At 35.6% G+C, this 23,216-nt stretch overlaps 1 protein-coding gene across 2 annotated transcripts in view; it reads left to right on the top strand.

The window, feature by feature from the left end:
• The window catches only part of myo10l3 (myosin X, like 3), a 179,175-nt gene that overhangs the window by 148,073 nt on the left and 7,886 nt on the right, over positions 1 to 23,216 (top strand). For both annotated transcript variants that reach the window (XM_056464724.1, XM_056464723.1), the window contains exons 27-35: positions 266 to 361; positions 1,072 to 1,165; positions 1,252 to 1,307; positions 2,134 to 2,276; positions 3,915 to 4,109; positions 4,554 to 4,711; positions 8,980 to 9,103; positions 19,244 to 19,541; positions 21,881 to 22,088. In XM_056464724.1, the coding sequence (XP_056320699.1) occupies positions 266 to 361; positions 1,072 to 1,165; positions 1,252 to 1,307; positions 2,134 to 2,276; positions 3,915 to 4,109; positions 4,554 to 4,711; positions 8,980 to 9,103; positions 19,244 to 19,541; positions 21,881 to 22,088 (1,372 nt within the window). The remainder of the gene's footprint in view (positions 1 to 265; positions 362 to 1,071; positions 1,166 to 1,251; positions 1,308 to 2,133; positions 2,277 to 3,914; positions 4,110 to 4,553; positions 4,712 to 8,979; positions 9,104 to 19,243; positions 19,542 to 21,880; positions 22,089 to 23,216) is intronic.

The following is a 23,216-nucleotide window of genomic DNA, read 5'->3' as shown; positions in this document are numbered from 1 at the left end:
CAATGATCCAAAACACAGCCAAGGAAAACTCTCAAATGCTTTCAGAGAAAGAAAATCAAGCTGTAGCATGACCTAGACAATCACCTGACTATTTTTCTCTGCTATATACTAATACCCTAAAAAGATTTAGGTTTCGTGCAGTTACCTCTAGTCAGTAGTGTCTTAAGGGGACCATCAAAATAAAATGTTACCACTGTTTCCACATTTTTGTTTACATTCTACACCGAAACATTCAAACACTGATGGTCTATGATGATTCACACAGGGAAATTGTGGATAACCACGAGAAGGAAAACGCACTAAATATTGTAACTGAAGACAGGACATACCAGATCTATGCAGAATCTCCTGAGGATGCTAGGTACGTTCCAAATCTGTGTTTATTTTAATGCTTTTGTGCGTTTATTCAATGTAGTTGACTTGTATAAGCTGTGCCCTCTTGTGGTGGCTTACGTAACTTATTTGTTGATTAATACATTAACATAATTTAACAAGGTCTGATATTTCATAGCTCATTTGATGGTTAAAGGGATTTAATTTCACCCAAAACTGAAAATTCTGTCACCATTTACTCACCCTTGACTTTACTCTTTGTTTTTCCGATACAATGAAAGTCAATGGCTACTGGTTTCCAAGCTTACTTCAAAATAGCTCTCTTCAAAAAATCCCATAAAGGTTTTGGTGAACTATTTTTGGGTGAACTATCCCTTTAATAAATGACGAAAGTCTGATATTCAGTAACTCATTTGTTGATTAAAGGGATAAGTTCACCCAAAAGTGAAAATTCTGTCTTCATTTACTCATCCTTGACTTGTCACAAACCTTTTTGACTTTATTCCATCTGTTGAATGCAAAAGAAGATAATCTGAGGAACGACCATTGACTTCCTACCATTTTCCTACTATGGAAATTAATGCTTACCGGTTTCCAGCTTTCTTCAAAATAATAGCTTCTTTGAGGTTCTGCAGAAAAAAAAATCCAATAAAGGTTTTGGTGAACAATTTTTGGGTGAACTATCCCTTTAATAAAGAACAAGGTCTAATATTTCCTGTCTTGATGTTTGTATTCCAGTGGCTGGTTCAATGTGTTAAGCCGTGTTCACAGCGCCACTCCAGACCAGCTTCTGCAGATGCAGCATGAGCAGGCCAACCCCAAAAATGCAGTTGTAAGTGTTCAAACTAGCTGTAGAAATCACTTTCAACAAACTTTTGCATTTTTACATGATATTTTTATTCAATGTTTTATCCTTAGGGAACACTGGATGTTGGGCTTATTGACTCTGTATGTGCCTCTGACAACCCAGACAGGTAATACATTTACATCAGGAATGTTAAAGGAACACATAACCCAGAATTCAAATGTCATCGTTTACTTATGCTACACCTTTTCCAAACATGTTTAAGTTTCTCTCTTCTGAACACAAAGGAAGACATTTAAATTTGTAGAATTTTGGAAACTAGCCACTGACATCCACAGTAGGAACAAAAAAATACTATTGTACTATTTTTCAACATTCTTCAGAAAATTGTATTCAACGTAGGAAAGAAATTCATAAACATTTAGAACCTCTCTAGTATGTGTGAATAATGAAGAAAGGTTTTTTTTTGTGTGAACTTCAAGCATTATTTTAGAAACATAATATTTCAAATATGTTAAAATATTTATAACACTTTAGGGTAGGGTCTCATTTGTAACGCTGTCTTTACAAAGTCTAATTTTTAGCATTAGTTTATGCACGAGTCAACATGAACTAATATTTAAGTTAACTTCATGCTATGCACAGATTACACAATACTATCCAAATTATTTTACAATCTATTTGACGCACTAAAAGGTGACGTGTTGATTCATAAACAAAAATGAACACAAGAATTAATCATTATGTTTTTGTATAGTGCCTCATTTGGTGTGCTCCACATCATCCTGACCAATTTTTTTGGTCCTCTACTGCGATGGGACACACTCGTGACTGATTAATAAGAGATCAGAAGCTGTTCTTTATGCATTCAATTTCACATGAACAGCTACATCTATTAGTTCCATCAAAACACATGGGAACAATATTTTTATGTTTTGATACTCTGCGATTTATTGATTGCGCAGTGCTGTACTCATAACATTTCTTTCCTTAAGGCCAAACTCATTTGTCATAATCACTGCAAATCGTGTGATACATTGCAACACTGACACGCCGGAGGAAATGCACCACTGGATCGGCCTCCTGCAGAAACCTAAAGGAGACTCCAGAATAGACGGCCAGGAGTTCATAGTGAGAGGTGAGTCAGAGGATATAAAGATTAACTTACTTGCATCATTTACATTGGTAATTCCCAAAGTAGGGGTCGAGACCCCCTGGGGGGGTCGCAAGACAATGAGGGGGGTCACTTTGTGATTTCCAAAAATCTAATTTATTTTTATTAAACTATTAGAATTACCATATTTTATTCATAACCTGCAGAAGATAAAAACAGTAGTTAATAATACATACATTTAATAACAACGTGCAAATAAAAAGCCATCAGCCTTTACATTTTTCCCTGGGGTGATTATGTTATAGACACAGCAATTGCGTCAGATTCAGCACATTGATTTTATGACACCAGGGTAAGTTTCTGAGACCTTTACGGCACTCGTACACATTTAAAAAAAAAGGCCACGACTGAATATGGAGGAAGGTCTGAGAGTGACGTTCTCCAAAATTAAACGAAGAATAGGGCCTATTGGAGTGTGTGCGCTTTTGCATGCAAGGTTTGTATATTTATATTTAGAGGATATTGGGGGTTACGAGTTATATTTTTATTTTATAAAGAATAGATGCTTTGATTCAGCAATGATGCATTTAATTGATCAAAAGTGATAGCAAAGACATTTTAATGCTGCACAATATTTATTTGACATTGATAAATTATATTGTTTGTTTATCTATTATTTGCCTGTTTCATGAAAGAATCAGTCATATTAAGAAGCGCCACTTTTTTAACACTGAAAATTTTGAGCTCTAAATCATAAATTTTAGAATTTCACTTCTGAAGGAACTAATGGTGCTGACTATTCAGCTTTGTGTAGCATAAATAAAATGCATTTTAAAAATATAAAACAGTTCCTTTAAACTGCATAAAGGTATTGTTATTTTTACACTGCATTTTTCTTATTTTGCTTACCCCTTTATTTAAAACTTATTTAATTTTGATATATTATTTCTTAAAATAAGCCAATAGTTTTTGCTCGTCTAGAAAATACTTCTTTATTTAAGATTTTTTTTAAGATATTTGCTGTAAAAAACAAAAAAAAATCAAGATAAGAAAAGGATTTTTGCAGTTTGCTCGATCAAAAAAAAATCTACCTTTAAAAAAACACTAACAAACAAAAATCTGTAAGATATTCAAAGATTAGGGTATACTCTACATTTGCCTATAAGAGGTCTTTGAACAATTAATCCCTGGTGTGTCTGTGGCTTTTTTAAAACTTAGATTGAGAAAACCTTTTTGACCCTTGTCCAATTTTAAAAAGTTAACCTTAATGATTTTTTTTAATAACACAGTATTTAACGGTAATATGAACTGAATTTTACTGTAGGACGGTTATGCAGTATGCTACTGTATTTTAAAGTTGCATTGTGAAAATTACTGTATATTTTACAGTAAACATACAATACTGTAAATAAATATACAGCAAGATAAATGGTGCTGCAAATGTAATTATTGTATTTTTACTGTAATGGATTTAAAGGAAGTAACTGCTGCCAGTAAGTTACTGTAGAATCTACAGGAAATTGTTAACAGTGTATTATATAAATATTGACTATTAATTAAATCATCATTCGGATATTGTCATGCATACTAAACTGCACACAGGAAAAGAGTCTTTGTATATATTGTTAATTGATGATTCTCATTTCTATGTCCTTCAACCAGGCTGGCTGCATAAAGAGATGAAGTCCAGTGGGAAGAGCACATCTCTCAAGCTGAAGAAACGCTGGTTTGTTCTGACCAACAACTCACTGGATTATTATAAATCATCAGAGCGCAGTGCCTCCAAACTGGGAACACTGGTGCTCAACAGCCTTTGCTCGGTTGTTCAGCCTGATGAGAAAGTCTACAAGGAGACAGGTCAGTCATTTTACTTTGAGAAAGAACAAGGTTTGGTTCCACTTTATATTAGCTGGCCTTAACTACTAGATAAATGCATTAAAAAAGAAATACAATTTACTTACTGTGTTCATAATGTATTGCAGAACACTTCTGGTGCTCTTGAGGTGGGATACGGGTAGGGTTAGGGACAGTTATGGTGGTAACGGTAGGTTTAAGAGTGAGTTAAGGTGTGAAGGATGATAAAGAAAATACAGATATAAATGACAGATGTCATTAAATGCAGATATTTAATCAGTCATAAGTATGATGTAAAAACACAATACGTATTTACACAATAAGTACATTGTAACACTATTAATTTCAGTGTAAGTTCATATTAGTTAAAGCCACATAATATAAGGTGGGACCCAAGTTTTTTTAGTGTAACAATGGACAGTTTTCAAAGCCTCTGCCTTACCACAGGTTACTGGAACATAATAGTTCATGGAAGAAAACATTCTTACCGTCTCTACACCAAACTACTGAATGAAGCCATGAGGTGGGCTTCAGCCATTCAGGTGGCCATTGACAACAAAGTTCCCATTGAAACACCGACCCAGCAACTCATTCGAGATATCAAGGTGTGTTTACCATACAATGTCTAATCACATTCATGGTCCAATGTGGAGGAAGGTTTTTCATCATCTTGATAATCATGTTTCAGTTGTTGAAGCCAATACCGCTTGAGCCCCGGCAGTCCCTCAGAGTCAAAAACTGTAGTGTTAAGTGAGGTACACTGATGAGTGCTCTGTGTGCTGTTTTCTCTTCTTTTTTATTTTATTCTGGATTTATTTCATTATGTCTGGGTGCTTCAGTTCTACTTTTGCAGTGTGTTTTCCTGGAGTGATTAGGAACTGTTCAGTTGTATCATTTTTAATATGAAGAATACCAAAAATTCTTTTGGATTTGGAATAACATGAAAATGAGAAAAACAATGACAATGTCTTTTTCAAGCACAGGCTCATTGGAAATATGTGCTTCCGCCTATATCCTTAGGGAAACCGCAAACATATACTTAAACCTAAACTTCACTAGGTAAAATGAACGCTACACTACCACTTTTGTTCATTTTTACACTAATGAAAGTTTCCAAAGTCATATTATCAAAGAACAAAGGATTATCATCATAAAGTTCTTTCTACAACAACAAATAAATACCAAAAAATGTTGTCTATGATTTTTAATGGAATATTTTTGCCTCCCATTTCATTTTCTGGCATAGTCAGTTTGCTCAATAGCTCACTTTGTACGTCGTTGTGCTTTTGATGAAGAGTGCTTGAGTCTGGTGAAGAAAAGTTTCACAAAAGAGGTAAAAGCAATGTAAAATCGAGATAAAAGTTTGTGGTCAGTGCACTTTTCACTACGTTTGATTTTGAAAGCACTACTGGTTGTGTTTAGGTCAGTGGTTCACTATGCGATCTGTATGACAAGCCCCTCCATCACATGGTCATGTAAAAGGAGAATGTGTATCTGAAACATACAACAAATGTACCCTGTGTATCGTATTTAGATTAGACGTAATTTTACAAAGTAGTATTTGTCATCCGAAACATGCAATAAAACATACATGAGCAATGTTTTGCAAAAGTGTAGGCGGAAGTTCATTCCAATGGAGGTTTGGAAGTATATTCCAATGAGGCTGCCAAGTTCCATAGGTTTAGGCTCAGAGTCTAACTTTAACTGTGGTCTTTAAAAACATGTCATGGCTTTCTTAAAATCAATCTGATGTTATGTTTTGAGAGTATTTGGGGCACAGCATTTAAAGTAGCAGGTCAGTAGCAGCAGCTCATTTGCATTTAAAAAGACATAAAAACATTGCCATTTTGCTTCCGCTCTACAGCCTGGTATAATAATTTATATGGGGTATTTTTTTACTTTTTTGACTTATCTTACAAGAGACTTATTTTGGCAAAAAGGAAGCATAATAAATCAAAAAATCCCTTTAAGGGAAGAATCCTAATCAAATAAAAATACAATTCTATTGTAATTTTATTGTACTTTTTATATGAATGTAAACTGAAAAGCATACATTTTATGGTTAAACTTGTGAGTGAGGAAACAATATTAAGAAAATCATGATTTTCATTGTGCATTCATCTGGGGTGTGTTTCCAAAAACCATCGTTAGCCAACTAAGGTCGCAAGTTCCGTCGTTACAAACATAGTGTGTCGATTTGGCAATTCCCAAATCCATCGTTCCAACAAACATACAAAAATGCGTCGCAAACCTGTATGCTTGCAACTACACCTCTGGAGCTGTAGTTAGAAACATAGTTCCTGGCTGTGTTCTATTTCCAGTTATCCCCCCTATGCCCTATTCATTTAGAACATTCTAACATTTAAACTTGGAATGATAAAAAAAAGGCGAGGCAGTGGTGCAGTAGGTAGTGCTGTCGTCTCACAGCAAGAAGGTTGCTGGTTCGAGCCTCGGCTGGGTCAGTTGGCATTTCTGTGTGGAGTTTGCATGTTCTCCCTGCCTTCGCGTGGGTTTCCTCCGGGTGCTCCGGTTTCCAATCCAAAAACGTGGCACAGGTGAATTGGGAAGACTAAATTGTCCCTAGTGTGTGAGTGAGTGTGTATGGGTGTTTCCCAGAGATGGGTTGTGGCTGGAAGGGCATCCGCTGCGTAAAACATTTGCTGGATAAGTTGGTGGTTCATTCCGCTGTGGCGACCCAGGATTAATAAAGGGACTAAGCCAGGCATGGGCAAACTCGATCCTCGAGGGCCGGTGTCCCTGCAGACTTTTGCTCCAACACTAATCAAACACACCTGAACACCCTAATTAGTGTCTTCAAGATCACTAGAAAGCTACAAGCTGGTGTGTTTGATTAGGGTTGGTGCAAAACTATGCAGGGACACCGGCCCTCCAGGATCGAGTTTGCCCATCCCTGGACTAAGCTGAAAAGAAAATGAATGAATGATTAAAAAAAAAAAAACATCTCTCCGGTGTAATTTGCTTTCAAAGTATTCAGTTCAGTTTTAGTGATCTTCATGTTCACAATTGTGTTACCTTCCCAGTGCACTGAAAACATTGATGCCATTTTGAACACAGCCGTGGCTCATGGATAGGCCCACACGGAATCTGCGCGTGCAGAATTCCGTAGATTTTTAGCTCATCGTTATTTCTGTTTATTTACTTGTGTAAATGTGTTTAAATCTATATTTATTCCGTTTTTAAGTTAATTGCAGTAATATTATTGACTAATATGAAAATGTTCATCTGATTTATTTACAATACAGTTTGTACTGTACATTAATATTTTCTGTCTTTTAGTAGAGATATTATATCAGAGACTTGCTTTGTTTACCAAATAAAGTGTATCTAATTGGATTTTTGCATTATTTTTTATTTCATATATTACATTTTTTGTTATGATACTCCCAAAATAATTCCGCAGAAATCCGCAGATTTTTACCAAAATTCTCAGCAGAAATAGCAAAAAATGTCTGCAGATTCCGTCTGGCTCTACTCATAAAGAAAGCTATACGTGATCTATTATTTAAAAGTGGAATTTATGTTACGTCTCCAAAGCTTGTGAAAACAAAAAACATTTGTTAATGCTTTTCATTTATTGTAGGTTATTTATTAAGCATCTGTACTGTATATGACATGGGCCTGTTGGTACATTTCTGCAGTGGTTTGCATGTGTCAAATTGTAAAGGTAGATATACAGGTAGATAAAATAAAAAGTAGATAAAATAAATAAACAATATACTACTTAATATTAATAATAATAATCATAATCATAATAATCATCATCATCATGGCAATGCAGTGGCTCAGTAGGTAGTGCTGTCGCCTCACAGCTGGAAGGTCACTGGTTTGAGTCTCGGCTGGGTCAGTTGGCGTTTCTGTGTGGAGTTTGCATGTTCTCCCTGCGTACGCGTGGGTTTCCTCCGGGTGCTCCGGTTTCCCCCACAGTCCAAAGACATGCGGTACAGGTGAATTGGATAGGCTAAATTGTCCATAGTGTATGAGTGTGAATGAGTGTGTTTGGATGTTTTCTAGAGATGGGTTGCAACTGGAAGAGCATCCGCTGCATAAAGCAGTGTTGGATAAGTTGGCGGATCATTCCGCTGTGGGGACCCTGGATTAATCATCATTGAATGAATCATCATCAATATTATTATTAATATTATTATTAAAGTAGGATTTTTTTCGTTTCCTAGTAAATAATAAATATAAAAATTCCTTTCCTTATAAATAGCTTCATTATTTATTTAATTATCTGATTTATATATGATATTAGAATACATGTTAGCTTTTGTAAGTGATTTTATGTTTTAGAATAAAATATGTAATGTTCTCGATAATATTTGTAAAGAAAACACAGGCCCTAAATGTGTCAAACTAATATTGTTTTTTTTTAATGCGTGTGCATGTAAAATAATATCATTTGCACAAAAAATTATGGGGTTCTTCTCTAAAGAAGTAGTTACTCCACCTCGTTTAGAGCATTATTATGGGCGTTTTACATTATATCTAACGTGGTTCAAACGATAGATCTGCAACAGAGAAACTACGGGTTTTGGGAAACACTCGTCACTACATCATTCTTTTCCCAAACGATGCATCGTACTATGATAGTTCAGCCACGAGTTATGTCGTTGTTTGAGAATCTAGCTAGCTAATCAGCTAGTAAAGAAAAAAGCAGATGAATAGGTCAAGGAGATATTTTATTCTCTTAGTTTCTCAGGCATGACTTAGTTTTTCATCCAATACAAAAACAACAAAGCTCGTTTTGTCTTTATGTGTGTGCCGTGTTTCCTCTCCAGAGATCTGTGGATGTGTATTGTGCTATGTGAGTGTATAAATGTCTTATGCAGTGATTGTTTTGGTGGTTGTGCAGGAGAGCAGTCTGAATGTGGAGGCTGTGGAGCAGATGTACTGGAGGAACCCCATCCTGAGATACACACAGCACCCGCTGCACTCGCCCCTGCTGCCCCTGCCATACGGAGAAGTCAACGTCAACCGTGAGCCTCCATTTTACTCTCATCTGCTTCTGTGTTTGCTCTCTAATGAGTCTCTAATGAAAGATCGTTGGTTAAACACAGTCAGTGTTCTTGTTGTAAATTCAAAGTTATACCTGAGCTACGCACAATGATAAAGCATAAATGAAAATTAAAATTAAGTAAGCAAGTGAGATAAATTGTACTAATCATCATCATCATCATCATGTATACACAACCATGTCCATGATGACCCAATCAAAAAATGTGTTGCATTTAATTAATGTATGTAGGTATGTATGTATGCATGTATGTATGCATGTATGTATGTATGTATGTATGTATGTCTATATGTATGTATGTATGTATGCATGTATGCATGTATGTATGTATGTATGAATGTATGTATGTATGTATGTATGCATGAATGCATGCATGTATGTATGTATGTATGTATGTATGTATGTATGTATGTATGCATGTATGTATGCATGTATGTATATATGTATGTATGTATGTATGTATGTATGTCTATATGTATGTATGTATGTATGCATGTATGCAAGTATGTATGTATGTACGAATGTATGTATGTATGTATGTACGTATGTATGTATGTATGTATGAATGTATGTATGTATGTATGTATGCATATGTGCATGTACGTATGAATGTATATTTGTATGTATGTATGCATGTATGTATGTATGTATGTATGTATGTATGTATGTATGCATGCATGTATGTATGTATGTATGCATGTATGTATGTATGTATGTATGTATGCATGTATGTATGTATGTATGTATGCATGTATGTATATATGTATGTATGTATGTATGTATGCATGTATGCATGTATGCATGTATGTATGTATGTATGAATGTATGTATGTATGTATGTATGTTTGTATGTATGTATGTATGTATGTATGTATGTATGTATGTATGTATGTATGTATGTATGTATGTATGTATGTATGCATATGTGCATGTACATATGAATGTATATTTGTATGTATGTATGCATGTATGTATGTATGTATGTATGTATGTATGTATGTATGTATGTATGTATGTATGTATGTATGTATGTATGTATGTATGTATGTATGCATGCATGCATGCATGTATGTATGTGTGTGTGTATGTATGTATGTATGTATGTATGTATGTAAGTATGTATGTATGTATGTATGTATGTATGTATGCATGTATGTATGTATATATGTATGTATGTATGTATGTATGTATGTATGTATGTATGTATGTATGTATGTATGTATGTATGTATGTATGTGTGTATGCATGTATGTATGTATATATGTATGTATGTATGTATGTATGTATGTATGTATGTATGTATGTATGTATGCATGTATGCATGTATCTATGTATGTATGTATGTATGCATGCATGCATGTATGTATGTATGTATGTACAGTAGGTGAGAGTTCAAAGTGGCTATTACCGTCGTGGCTTATACCGCCGCCGTTTGAAATAAATGCTGCTCTGTTTTTAGTGTGAGACCGCAGTTTGTGAAAAAGCCGCCAGGGGGCGCAAAGGGACGGGATGCGAACGGAAAGAAATAGCCTTTACAGCAGCTCTCTCTCTCTCTCTCTCTCTCTCTCTCTCTAAATATATTCTTAATAAACTTCCCAGCCACAAATATTAAAAAAACACAACTTGTATTAAAACTGGGCGAGGATTAGAAAGAATACGATGCTTGTTATATAATTTAAAATGTTATTCCTCTTGTCCAATTTCTTTATGCACATTTTTTCACTCGCTACTCTGCCAGGAACTTCGCCGCTAGAGAGCACCTTCAAAAATCTCAATCTCATGGCTCATTCTTCACGAATATAGAATTAAAATAATGGCGCGTTTCATTGTGCATCCCGCGGGTGCAACCAACAAGAATTGTGCATTTTAGTTTAACTTTTTGAGCGTTAAAAGCAGTTCGGTGTTAGTTTTTATTTAAATATATCAAGCCGAAACTAAACAGCGCATTCTCTCCGCCTCCTCGTTCATAACCAGCGGGACCGGGACAACTGCTGAAGCAGGCAATAGAGAAACTCCGTCATTCATCATAATCTTTCTTAGCTGATGTTTCGGAGTCGAAAGAATATATTAAAGAAAAATGTTCTTTTAACAGTCCCTATATATTTTATCTTTTTCTTTCTTTTTTTCCTGTCATTTCTCTTCAGCAAATTATATTTTTTAAAGCTGCTTGATTCTTTTAAAACCGAAAGCAGAGCCCGTCAATTGGTGTTTTTCCATAAGATACGTTTATCCTACGATAATTTATCCTCTGATCCTTTTGCATAAAGGTTTTAATAAAAAAAAAAACAGGTCACTTAATTACTTTCGATGTGCTAAAATATTTGTTAAACGAATGTTATTTTAAAAAAGCATATGCACATATTACAATTGTAAAATAGTCTAAAATGCATGGTCTAATCAGAAATAAAGGAAATTAGTTATATTTAATGCATAAAATAGGCTAGCCTTTTTATAAATTGAGTTTAATTGATTTGAAACTTTTAATTGCATTTTAATGTCCTGTATAAATAATAAAAATTGCATCAGATTGACGAAAAAACGAATATTAATACCTGCAAACAGGGCCACGGTTACTTTTTTTTCACTGACTGGCATGACTGGCAAACGCGTCAGAAAAAAAAACTGCTGAATCTCTGCGAACATTTGGTTAACTTATAAAACAAATGTCTGGTTTAGTGATGTTAGTAATGCATAGAAAAATGCAAAGCAGAATTCTCCTGAGCTCATTAAACCACTGATGACAGCGACGGAATCACTGGCCCACCACGTTCTTACGAACATATTTTATTTATTAAAGGTATTATTTCATTGACCTGAACATAACCAGTTATAATATAATTACTAACCCATCCTCTAAAGCAGGCAACACTCTATTCAGCTATGTTTTGTGTTTTTACTAAGAAATATTTTCTTTTTGGCGAATGCTTGGAGCGTAATATAGATATTTTAAATAACAGGTAGTAGGGGTGGGCGGTACACCGGTGTCATAGTCATCACCGGTGTGACATTGCGCCACGACATGGATTTTCTAATACCGTCAGTACCGTAATAAATCAATTATGCGCCTTGAACGGCTGCATTTACATCAATAATAGCTAATTCTAAATAATAAGGCATTCAATTTTCTTCAAACCTTCAGTTGTGGTCTGAATACATGTCCTTATACTACAGGGCTCGAAATTGCAACCATTTTGGTCGCATGAGCGCCCGAAATTTAATCTATGCGCCCTCATAATATATTTGGGAGCATTTGTGTGTCTGAATATAATGAACAGGGAGATTTTGTTACTGCAGGAAATACAAACGGCTAAAGAGTGAAAAGTGCACAGGCTTGCAAACCTCCCCTAAAGTTATAATAATAATAATGGCGCAGATGACAGCGATCATAACATGAGGTAAATGTTGATCCGCCAGCTGAGATCAATCGAGTGTTTTCGGAGAAGGTGCCCGAATCTTGATGCGTTGCATTCACCGCGTGTTCAGCGCAAATGTCCGCTAAATATAAAATCTAACACTGTACACATCATCGCCAAAGAAACTCACCTTTACTAAGTTTACACTGAAACTACGGCTCATAACAAAGAGCGGAATTGCGCCGGTGGTCATCATGAGAATCCTGCTCTGTCTGCTCATAAATTGGTGCGGCTGACTCGCCTGCTTTATTCCACCAACACAGAGAAATGAAGCTCAGTTCATAACGAGACTGAGCATTTACAATGAACCAAACCAAAACTTTTAAAGAGTGATAGAAGTGAAACTTTCTTTTGTCCGTTCTTCCTTGAGATGTTTTTTATTTTGCTATTGAAAGTAATTCCATGATATTATGCCATCACCGTTCAAAAGATAGAAACATTCATTTTCATAAGGCCCCATATTTAATGCGGTTTCGTTTTTAAACGCATAGGTTTTGTTACGCCATCCGTCCTATAGGAGTTTTGGATTTTGTGTATTCATGTTTGTGAAAAACACTTAATAGTGGAGACCCCTTCCCCCTTCTCATAACCAAAAGCTTGTCTGTCAGGTGTTAAATAGACATGTTAAATCATGTCTATTTAAGTGTCTTTAATATGGTGTATAGATTATTATGCGTTATTGAAACATCAAGGGGGACGCAGCAAAGTCACTTATAAATTAAAATTGTATTATTTTAAGCAATTTTATTATTTTTTGCAACAGCCTTACATTTAAAATGGAAACTTAACGGCGATTATAATCAAAAAGAACTCAGCCTATAAGGCTAGATGTTTTCTTTCCCTTATTTATTAATTTATTTGTTCATGTGTTTGGCGCATGTAACTCGTGTGCCATCGGAAAACTAGTGTAATGACGGCAAGCCATCTTTCCCAGACTCGGGGCAAAGTCCTGCCTCTCCTTTCACTCCGTCCCGAAGCCCCAGCTGGCCCTCCTGGCATCCTCTGCGTAAAACATATGCTGGATAAGTTGACGGTTCATTCCGCTGTGGCAATTACAGACTAATAAAGGGACTAAGCCAAAAAGAAAATGAATGACGAATGAATGAATGAATAAATAAATAATAATAATAAAATAAAAATAAGGTAATAATCTTTACACACAGATGCCGCGTAAGTGGCCTTTTTTAATTTAGAGATGGTACATTTGAATTGCCTCTGCCATTTCTTCCCCCACCTCAAACCTGAAAGTTGAAGAGAGAACTATATTCTTTGAATAAAACTATTGAGCTATAAAGGGAAAAAACGCAGAAGAAATTTGCCATTATATTAATTTTAGCACAGCTGCCAGTCATTTTCACATTCGTTTTTCAGTTAGGGATTAATATTAAAGTAGCCTAGTAAAAATGTCTATACTATAATATTATAATTTGTTATATCCATTATTATTATTATTAAAGCTATACAATTGACAAAACGCAGAGCCCTTAAAAAATTTGCTTTCATTTTGACATAGCTAAAGCACACGTTTAAAGTTATGTAAAAAAAACATCCCATTCTACAGCAGCAGTCAAGTTAGGACACTTAAAAATGCCTTTTGCGTTTGAAGATGATCGACCTGCGAAGTTATGTTTACAGTGTTATAAAAGAAAAAGGTAGGCTATTTAGTGCGTGTGGATTTACCGTAGACAGGCTTTCTGTTTGGCTAATGCCTAAAAATGTAAGTAAGTAACACATTAATTTTAGCAACTATTTTTAAATGGCATTTAAATTTTAAATTCATTTTTTAATTTAATTTAACATTTAAATATAATTTAATTTAAAACATTTATTTTTTCCTCGCTGATTTTGGTTGGGTAATAAAGCATGATGACTCAGATATGATCTAGTTTAGCTTGCATGTGTGGGCATATTTTGACGTCTTTACCTAAAACTTTAAACATTTATAATATTTAAAATAAAACGGAAAGAAATAAGGAGACTAACATAATTTAAAACACTTATTGGTGCTTAAACCACCTTCAGAAAGTTTTGCCAGCTGTGGTAGAGCGCAACGGAGGCTCCACTGGAATGTAGCAGATGTGTTAAAACTTGGTATTATTTATTAATATGTTATTAATGTGTTTTTGTGTTCCTCGTCTTGTACGTCGCCGTGTTATTGTGCGTCAACGTCACGTTTATCTGTCCTTAAGCGCGCATATAGTCGAACATTTCTGCTCGACATCGGTAGAAACAAACTTCACAAGTTAAACTCCGCGGACACTGATGAGCTGCAAGATTTCGGCTTGCTCCGGATGCGTACCCATCCTCCGACCCCCACCTCACCACCTCGCCCACAATGGAGGCGCTTCAAGCGGCGCGAGAGGAAGCAGAAGAGGGGTAAGCGCGGGGGTATCCGAACAAGGCTAGCGGCTAACCCCCACAAACCCGCAATCCCCTCCATCATTCTAGCGAACGTACGCTCGCTAGACAACAAACTGGACTACATCCGTCTACTTCGTTCATCACATAGGACTGTAAAGGACTGTTGTGCTTTTGTGTTTACGGAAACTGCACATTAGTGAGCAGCAGACAGCCCACCCTGATGCTTTTCTCATCCTGGCAGGGGACTTTAACCATGCAGACCTAAAGAGTGTGTTTCCAAAAATACAACAACACATAGACTTTCCAACACGGGGCAATAACACAATGGACTTTGTTTACACCACACAGAGAGGAGCTTACAAAGCCTTCCCCCTCCCCCACCTTGGTGGACCACTTAACTGTCATGCTAATGCCTGCTTACAGACCGATCGTTAAAGTCACCAAACCGGTTTGCAAGGAGATACAAGTGTGGCCAGAAGGTTCTTCAGAGGCTTTACAAGACTGCTTCAATACCACAGACTGGGATATGTTCAAACAGGCTGCCACTCAAAAGAGCAAGAGCACCAGCCCCAATCATGTACACCTTCTACAGAGGCACTATTGAGAGCATCCTGACCAGCTGCATCACTGTGTGGTATGGAACCTTGGATTTTCTGCAGGAAAACACTTCAATGCATAGTGAGAACAGCTGAGAAGATCGTTGGTGTCTCTCTCCCCTCCCTTCAGGACATTTACAGCACACGTCTTACCCGTAGAGCCCTCTGCATAACAGCAGATGCCACCCACCCAATGCACAACTTCTTCAGTCTGCTGCAATCACACACACACACACACACACACACACACACACACACACACACACACACACACATTAATTTATATATATATTTGGTTGACAATAAATAAATAAAAGAAAGAATTAATGAATGAATTCTACAGTCTGCTTGTGCCTCTATGTTTATAGAGTTACTGGAGACATCCAGTAAGACACAGTCAAATATTCAGTCCAAATGCACTGGAGAGACCTGAAACATGTTAATTTTTCCTTATTGGCTATATGACATTTAGATGTTGCATATTATTCTGTGGTCTTAAGAAAAGTGTTAAGTATTTCAGCACATAAGAGCAAATATAGCTTACAGCCCATTTCGTTGCGTTCGGCAGCTTTTCACTAATAAAGCTCTTCATGTAAATTTCATTTTTCAATTTTAGCACGTCATATAAAAATATCGCCCTTGCGCCCTCATTTATGATATCCTGCCGCCGGGCCTGCTATAGCGAAACTTTATTGTTTGAGAAGAAACAAAAACGGAAACTGTGCATGAAAACCTGGCTGGGAAGACGGCGATAACATGAATTTTCTGTTCTTCAACGAGAAAAAAAAAATCGCAGACACGACACAATGACGGCGTTAATTATACAACGCAGTGTTTACGATCATATTAACAACTAACATTAATATCAATAACTCCTCTCGCTTTAGACTTTACCTTTTAGAGCTTGTTCTTGTCGGCGCAATATAAGTTTATTGCATGTATAGCTACGAATCAGATTATGAAGAATGATTAAGAGCATGCTTTTCCTTTATTTCATCCTTTCCGTAAGGTGTTTTATTTATTTATTTATTTATAATTTTTTTAAATAATGATGACAATATTCACTATCTAAGCATTCCTCGGTATACTACCAACAAATTACGCCCCTGTACCCAAGTAGCCTACCTAAGTTAATTTACATTTCATGTAAAAAATAAGAAATCAAAAAAGACCAAAGTATTATGCTAAATAACCGTACAAACGAACATGTTTGTTGTTTAACTTTCGTTGATAAAACAACACAATACAGCCAATAATAATGAAGGCTAGTTAAATAGAAATAACTTTAACTGCTTGAAACAGTAAACGTTACATTTTAGAAACTTCACAAATACTAATCAATAATAATATAAATAGTAACGTAGAACAAAAATATTAGCCTAGGCTTGTAACAACATAAGTCAGATGTTGAAAAACCTGGCTGGGAAGACGGCGATAAAATGAATTTTCTGTTCTTCAACGAGAAAATAAAATCGCAGACACGACACAATGACGGCGTTAATTATACAACGCAGTGTTTACGATCATATTAACAACTAACATTAATATCAATAACTCCTCTGGCTTTAGACTTTACCTTTTAGAGCTTGTTCTTGTCGGCGCAATATAAGTTTATTGCATGTATAGCTACGAATCAGATTATGAAGAATGATTAAGAGCATGCTTTTCCTTTATTTCATCCTTTCCGTAAGGTTTATTTATTTATTTATTTATTTATTTATTTATTTATTTATTTATTTATAATTTTTTAAATAATGATGACAATATTCACTGTCTAAGCATTCCTCGGTATACTACCAACAAATTACGCCCCTGTACCCAAGTAGCCTACCTAAGTTAATTTACATTTCATGTAAAAAATAAGAAATCAAAAAAGACCAAAGTATTATGCTAAATATCCGTACAAACGAACATGTTTGTTGTTTAACTTTCGTTGATAAAACAACACAAAACAGCCTATAATAATGAAGGCTAGTTAAATAGAAATAACTTTAACTGCTTGAAACAGTAAACGTTACATTTTAGAAACTTCACAAATACTAATCAATAATAATATAAATAGTAACGAAGAACAAAAATATTAGCCTAGGCTTGGAACAACATAAGTCAGATGTTGAAAAAAAAAACTGCGTCTCTCCGCCTTTTGTTTTCTATTCATATTTTAAATTCTTTGCCAGAAAAACTAACATGTTGACTTTGTTCGGTTTAAGCGGAGACTTATTTGAGATTACAATGTTTCCAGCAGCACTGAGACGTGTGCCTGTAGCGCATGCTCCGCCACCTGCATTTCTCGGAAACCAGCTCTACATCGCGGAGCGGCGCGTTCTCAACTACCAAATATGCTGCTCCATTTCTCATCAACGTCTACTATTTATCAGTTTCTCTTTTGTATTTGGCCATTTTTGAAAAGGCCTCTCTGCCATACCTGGCTGGACTAGCTGGGCATTTGCGTTCAGTAGATGACACCGGAGCTGGCTCCGCATTCCATGGGCTGGGTGACATGACCGCAGCTCTGGAGGTTCGACGTGTTTGTCCATTTAACACTTATTTTTCTAAGCAAGCCCAACAAATAGCTTCATCCTAATTATTGATTCGCCTTTCTCGTTCGCCACGAATCCAAAATGTTTCCAGATTGGCGCTGAGCGAGCATAAGCAGAGCGTAAAACACTGGCTGCAGTCAGTAAACAATTTAACAGATGCCCCGTCTGCAGCCAAACTTTAAAAATGTATAAAGCATATTTTAATCGTTTAACTGATACCATTCATCGGTTACAAACGTGCCCTTTCGGTTATTGCTTAATCGGTTATTTTGAGCATCCCCAACTAAACCGCATGTGCAAGCTCTATTTTTTTTTTCTCTCACGGCCGCACGCCGGAGATCCGGCATGGTGCCGGAATACTTTAAGCCCTGGTAAGATCATGTTTATTACTAAGAAAACTAAATCAAAATTATATTTTAATTGAACACATCTGATCACATAAGGTACGCACAGAAAAGTCTGTTTAGTGTTGTGGAAAGGCAAAGCTGAATATCTGTGGTTAAACTGCCACCCAGCGGTCAAAAGCTGCTGGCGCACCAAGTACCGCTGTCGCCGCGGTATGAATGGCGCCATAAGGAACACATTGAAGTAGTAACATCTGTATGTATGTATGTATGTATGTATGTATGTATGTATGCGTGCGTGCGTGCGTGCGTGCGTGCGTGCGTGCGTATGCATGCATGTATGTATGTATGTATGTATGTATGTATGTGTGTGTGTGTGTGTGTGTGTGTGTGTGTGTGTGTGTGTGTGTGTGTGTGTGTATGTATGTATGTATGTATGTATGTATGTATGTATGTATGTATGCATGTATGCATGTATGTATGTATGTATGTATGTATGTATGTATGCATGCATGCATGTATGTATGTATGTGTGTATGTATGTATGTATGTATGTATGTATGTATGTAAGTATGTATGTATGTATGTATGTATGTATGTATGTATGTATGTATATGTATATGTATGTATGTATGTACATATGTATGTATGTATGTATGTATGTATGTATGTATGTATTTATGTATGTATGTATATATGTATGTATGCATGTAATATTTTAGCCACAAATCATTGGAATGCTCACTGTTTTTTTTTTTTTTTATTTGAATCGTTGGATTGGGATTGGTGGAATTATGGATTTCATATTTTTCTCCATCTGTCTCCTCTTCCTGTCCTGCTTCCTGCAGTACAAAAAGAGAAAGGCTACACCAGCCTGCAGGATGAAGCGGTCAAGATCTTCAACTCATTACAAGAGATGGAAGCCGTATCTGATCCAATGCCCATCATTCAGGGCATCTTACAGACCTGTCAAGATCTGCGGGCGCTCAGAGATGAAGTCTACTGTCAGCTGATCAAACAGACCAATCATGTGCCTCAGCCCAACAGCCCTGCCAACCGCGCACACTGGCATCTGCTTACCTGTATGAGCTGCACTTTCCTGCCCAGCCGCGGCATCCTCAGATACCTCCGATTCCACCTCAAAAGGTGCCCTTTTACTCCTTGAAAGTGACATATACTTGTTAATGGTTTTCTGGTGCACTTTGAGAAGAAAATGGGTGGGGAAAACATCCTGGCTCCAAGCCCAATTTATTGCATCCTCTAACAAATATAACAATGGCATTACACATCCTGGCTTTGTCATGGGTGGATGAAAAGTGTAAATGACAAAGGCTGTTTCTCAATTGCAAGAAGGCAGAGAATGTACTTGTGTTCTTGTGAAGACCATTCTTGCCAGGTTACCTCGGATGAACAAACTTGAGAGACCGTGAGAACACAGAATGTGTCTTTTAAGAAATGAGATGCTGCGTTCTTTCTTATGGTCACGTGACCTGCATGCGTTTTTAATGTAAATTTATTTAAACATTAGAGCATTTATACAACGGTTTATTGTTGTTGTTTTTTTTAAATATATAAAACATGCACAAAAACCTTACAAATACACTGTGCACAATACAAATAACACAGATTTTAATACAGATTTCAGCAAATAAGCACTCTTAATGTGATTATGCCTTTATTAAGATTTTCATGGTAATGTTTACTTTCACCATCTCATTTAGGGAAACTCCTGAGATAAATAAGTTATCTCTCTGAACTTTAATAATAAATCTATATAAAATGCTGCGCTTCCCACCTCCTTTATTCACAATAACTTCTGGGACTTCACGAGTGAGTTTTGCGATCAAATCTGCATTGGTGCATCCTTGATAACAAGTACACATCCAGGAACTTTCAATCGTCCTCCATTATTACAGTCTTGAGTTTTGGAACTGAACTTTGGAGGATTACACAGAATACAAGAACGCTGAAGAGCGCATATTGAGAAACAGCCAAAGTCAGGATACAGCATTAAGATTTCTTGGTGTTTGCTAATGGCATTCTGAGCAACAGTATTGTAGAATTAGTAATATAGTATTATAGCATTTATTTTTTTAAATCTGTTTTATTTTTAGCTTGTATTTATTTTAATTTTAATAATTTAATTTCTTAAATTATAGTGCTCAAACCTTTATGAGTTTTTTATTCTGTTGAGCATAAAAAGGTTAATTTGTAGAACTCTGAAACCATTGACTTCCATAGTAAAAAAAAAAACAACTATTAAGGAAGTCAGTAGTTTCCAATGTTCTTCAAAGTATCTTCTTTTGTGTGTCAAAAAGGTTTGGAACAAGTGAAGGGTGAGTAAATGATAAAAGAATTGTAAGTTTTGACTATCCCTTTAATTAAACATTTTTAACAATAACAAATAAATATTTAAAGTTGTTAATCGTTTGCATTTACTTTTGTTCAACCCATCTGTTTCATCCTATAAAGCAGGGGTGCCCAAACTTTTTCTTATGAAGGGCCAAAGTACGAACTTGATTGAGGCTAGTGGGCCAAATGTAAATATAGTTGCCATGGGTAATTTCCTAATTTATTTAGTAATATTTAAAAATGACTTGAAAACATTGCTTTATATTAACTAATACAGTATTTTTTACATTTTAGACTAAACTTAGTCAGTATAGACAGTAGACAGTACAAACAAAACAATCTAATTTATAACAGAATTACACTAGTTTTTGCACTGATTTGCTTGCCGATGTCTTCTGCATAGTCCTCTATCTGTCGAGTGATAGTATTTTTTTATATCATTATTATTACTAATATTAATATTATTTTTAATGTCAGTTTGCTTTTTTGTAGCTCAGCAATAAAACAAAAGTTTACATCAAATTAGAAATGACGATCTCTGTGTTAAAGGCATTTGCCCCAACACTCTCCCTCATTCTCACTCTCCTCTCAGATGGGATGGTGGGCCAAATCAAAGCTTAAAATGGGCCAATTTTGTAAAGTAGCAGCAAGCAAAGTTCCCTAAAGGAGATCTTTAACTCAGTCCACTCAGATGAAGTTCAGCAAATGACCAAAACTTGCCGAATTCCATACACTCACAAAAGAATTAATTTTATAAATAAATATTTTTTGTGAAGTCCATTGGAAATATAATTATTTCTTCAGAGACACCCAAAAATGTTAAATACATACTTTTATATTTCTTCTTAATTTTTAATATTATTTTGCATTGAAATTAAATTTATTTTTAAAGTTAGAAAGTCTATATTTTAATTTCATAAATTAAAAACATTAAATAAATAAAATAAAAAATATGTAACTAGTTACACTTTCATTATTAATCATATTTTTTACCCAAATATTTAAATATTTAGAGTGATCCATATATCTTAATTGTACCTTCATTTCATAGTTTTGGCTAACAGCACTGATTCTGAGCACAGATTATTTTGCTCTTGATGACATTCATATTTTTGTTCTCATTCCCTTTTTAGGATAAAGGAGCTGTTCCCTGGAGCAGAAATTGAGATGTTCGCGGTGTTCATTGGTGATTCCCTGAAGAAGACAAAAGCACGGGAGTTTGTGCCTTCACAAGAGGAGATTATCGCCCTCCTGAACAGACGTGAGATGACAACCACTGTTTACTGCCACGGTGGAGGATCCTGCAAGATTTCAATCAACTCTCACACTACAGCAGGAGAGGTAACTAGCGAACTCTAATCCACAGCTAAACTTAAAACATAAAATTATGCAAGGGTCTTAAAGCAACCCTCCACTTTTTTGGGGGAAATTTTACAACTGATTTGAACAGTTGAATTTTATAATTTTTTATTCATTCACTTGATCCCAAAGTCTGGTGGGAGCACATTTAGCCTAGCTGTCTGAATAGGAAAACATCAAATTCTCCAAAATTGTTTGCCAAGCTTATGGTGGAATTTCATGTTAGGAATCACCAATGAAATTAAACAAAAATTTCATTTCTAATTGTCTGAATCACACAAAATCTGCTGAAACTCACATCTGGTCCAAGCCCCTCCCCACAGAGTATCGTCAGTCTATAGCAATCGATGATTGGCTCCTGTACTAGAAGGCAGGTTTTTTTTTTACCATATAGCGATCGATGATTGGCTCCTGTACTAGTAGGCGGGGCTTTATTCACCATATTGACTGTTACACTTTTCCCCATTCAAAAAGATACAAGTGACATGTCTTGTGTATTCTCTAGTCTTTAGCTTAGCATAGAACAGTGAATCAGATTAGACCATTAGCATCTCGATGAAAAATAAAAATTCTATTTAAAGGTTGACTCTCCTGTAGTGTACTAAGAAAGTCAAAAAAGTAGGATCTATACCGGAGTAATAATCTAGGAACATTGATGCAGTGTCATGGCTACAGCAAGTGCAATAATATTATGCAGTGCTATTACCTATGTAGGATTGGGTTTTAAACCACAGCGGTTCGAACTGTAGTTCTGCCGAATGACTAAAAAGTTATCAGTATTGATGGTAAAAAACTGTACATTCTAGTCAAACCTTTCTTCTGCAATCTTATATCAGTATTAATAGCTATAAATGTGGGAGAGCGTTGATATTATGTGATTGTATTGTATGCAATATGGAACAGTTAAGTGTTAATGTTAAATCAAAAGTAATTCACAAATACTTGAAAATGAGATGATTTAATGAGATGAGATGGTTACAACTGAATTAATTACAATATAACTGTATAAAATGATCAAATATGAAATGATAAAACATATGATATAAATTGTATCCAGCTTAAATGTAAAATTAAAGTTACAAGAGGTAGCAGGAGAGACACAGGGGGAGG

The sequence above is a fragment of the Danio aesculapii genome, chromosome 9 (genome assembly GCF_903798145.1).
Source record: "Danio aesculapii chromosome 9, fDanAes4.1, whole genome shotgun sequence".
NCBI lineage: Eukaryota > Metazoa > Chordata > Actinopteri > Cypriniformes > Danionidae > Danio > Danio aesculapii.
This window is presented reverse-complemented; position numbering and strand designations above follow the sequence as displayed.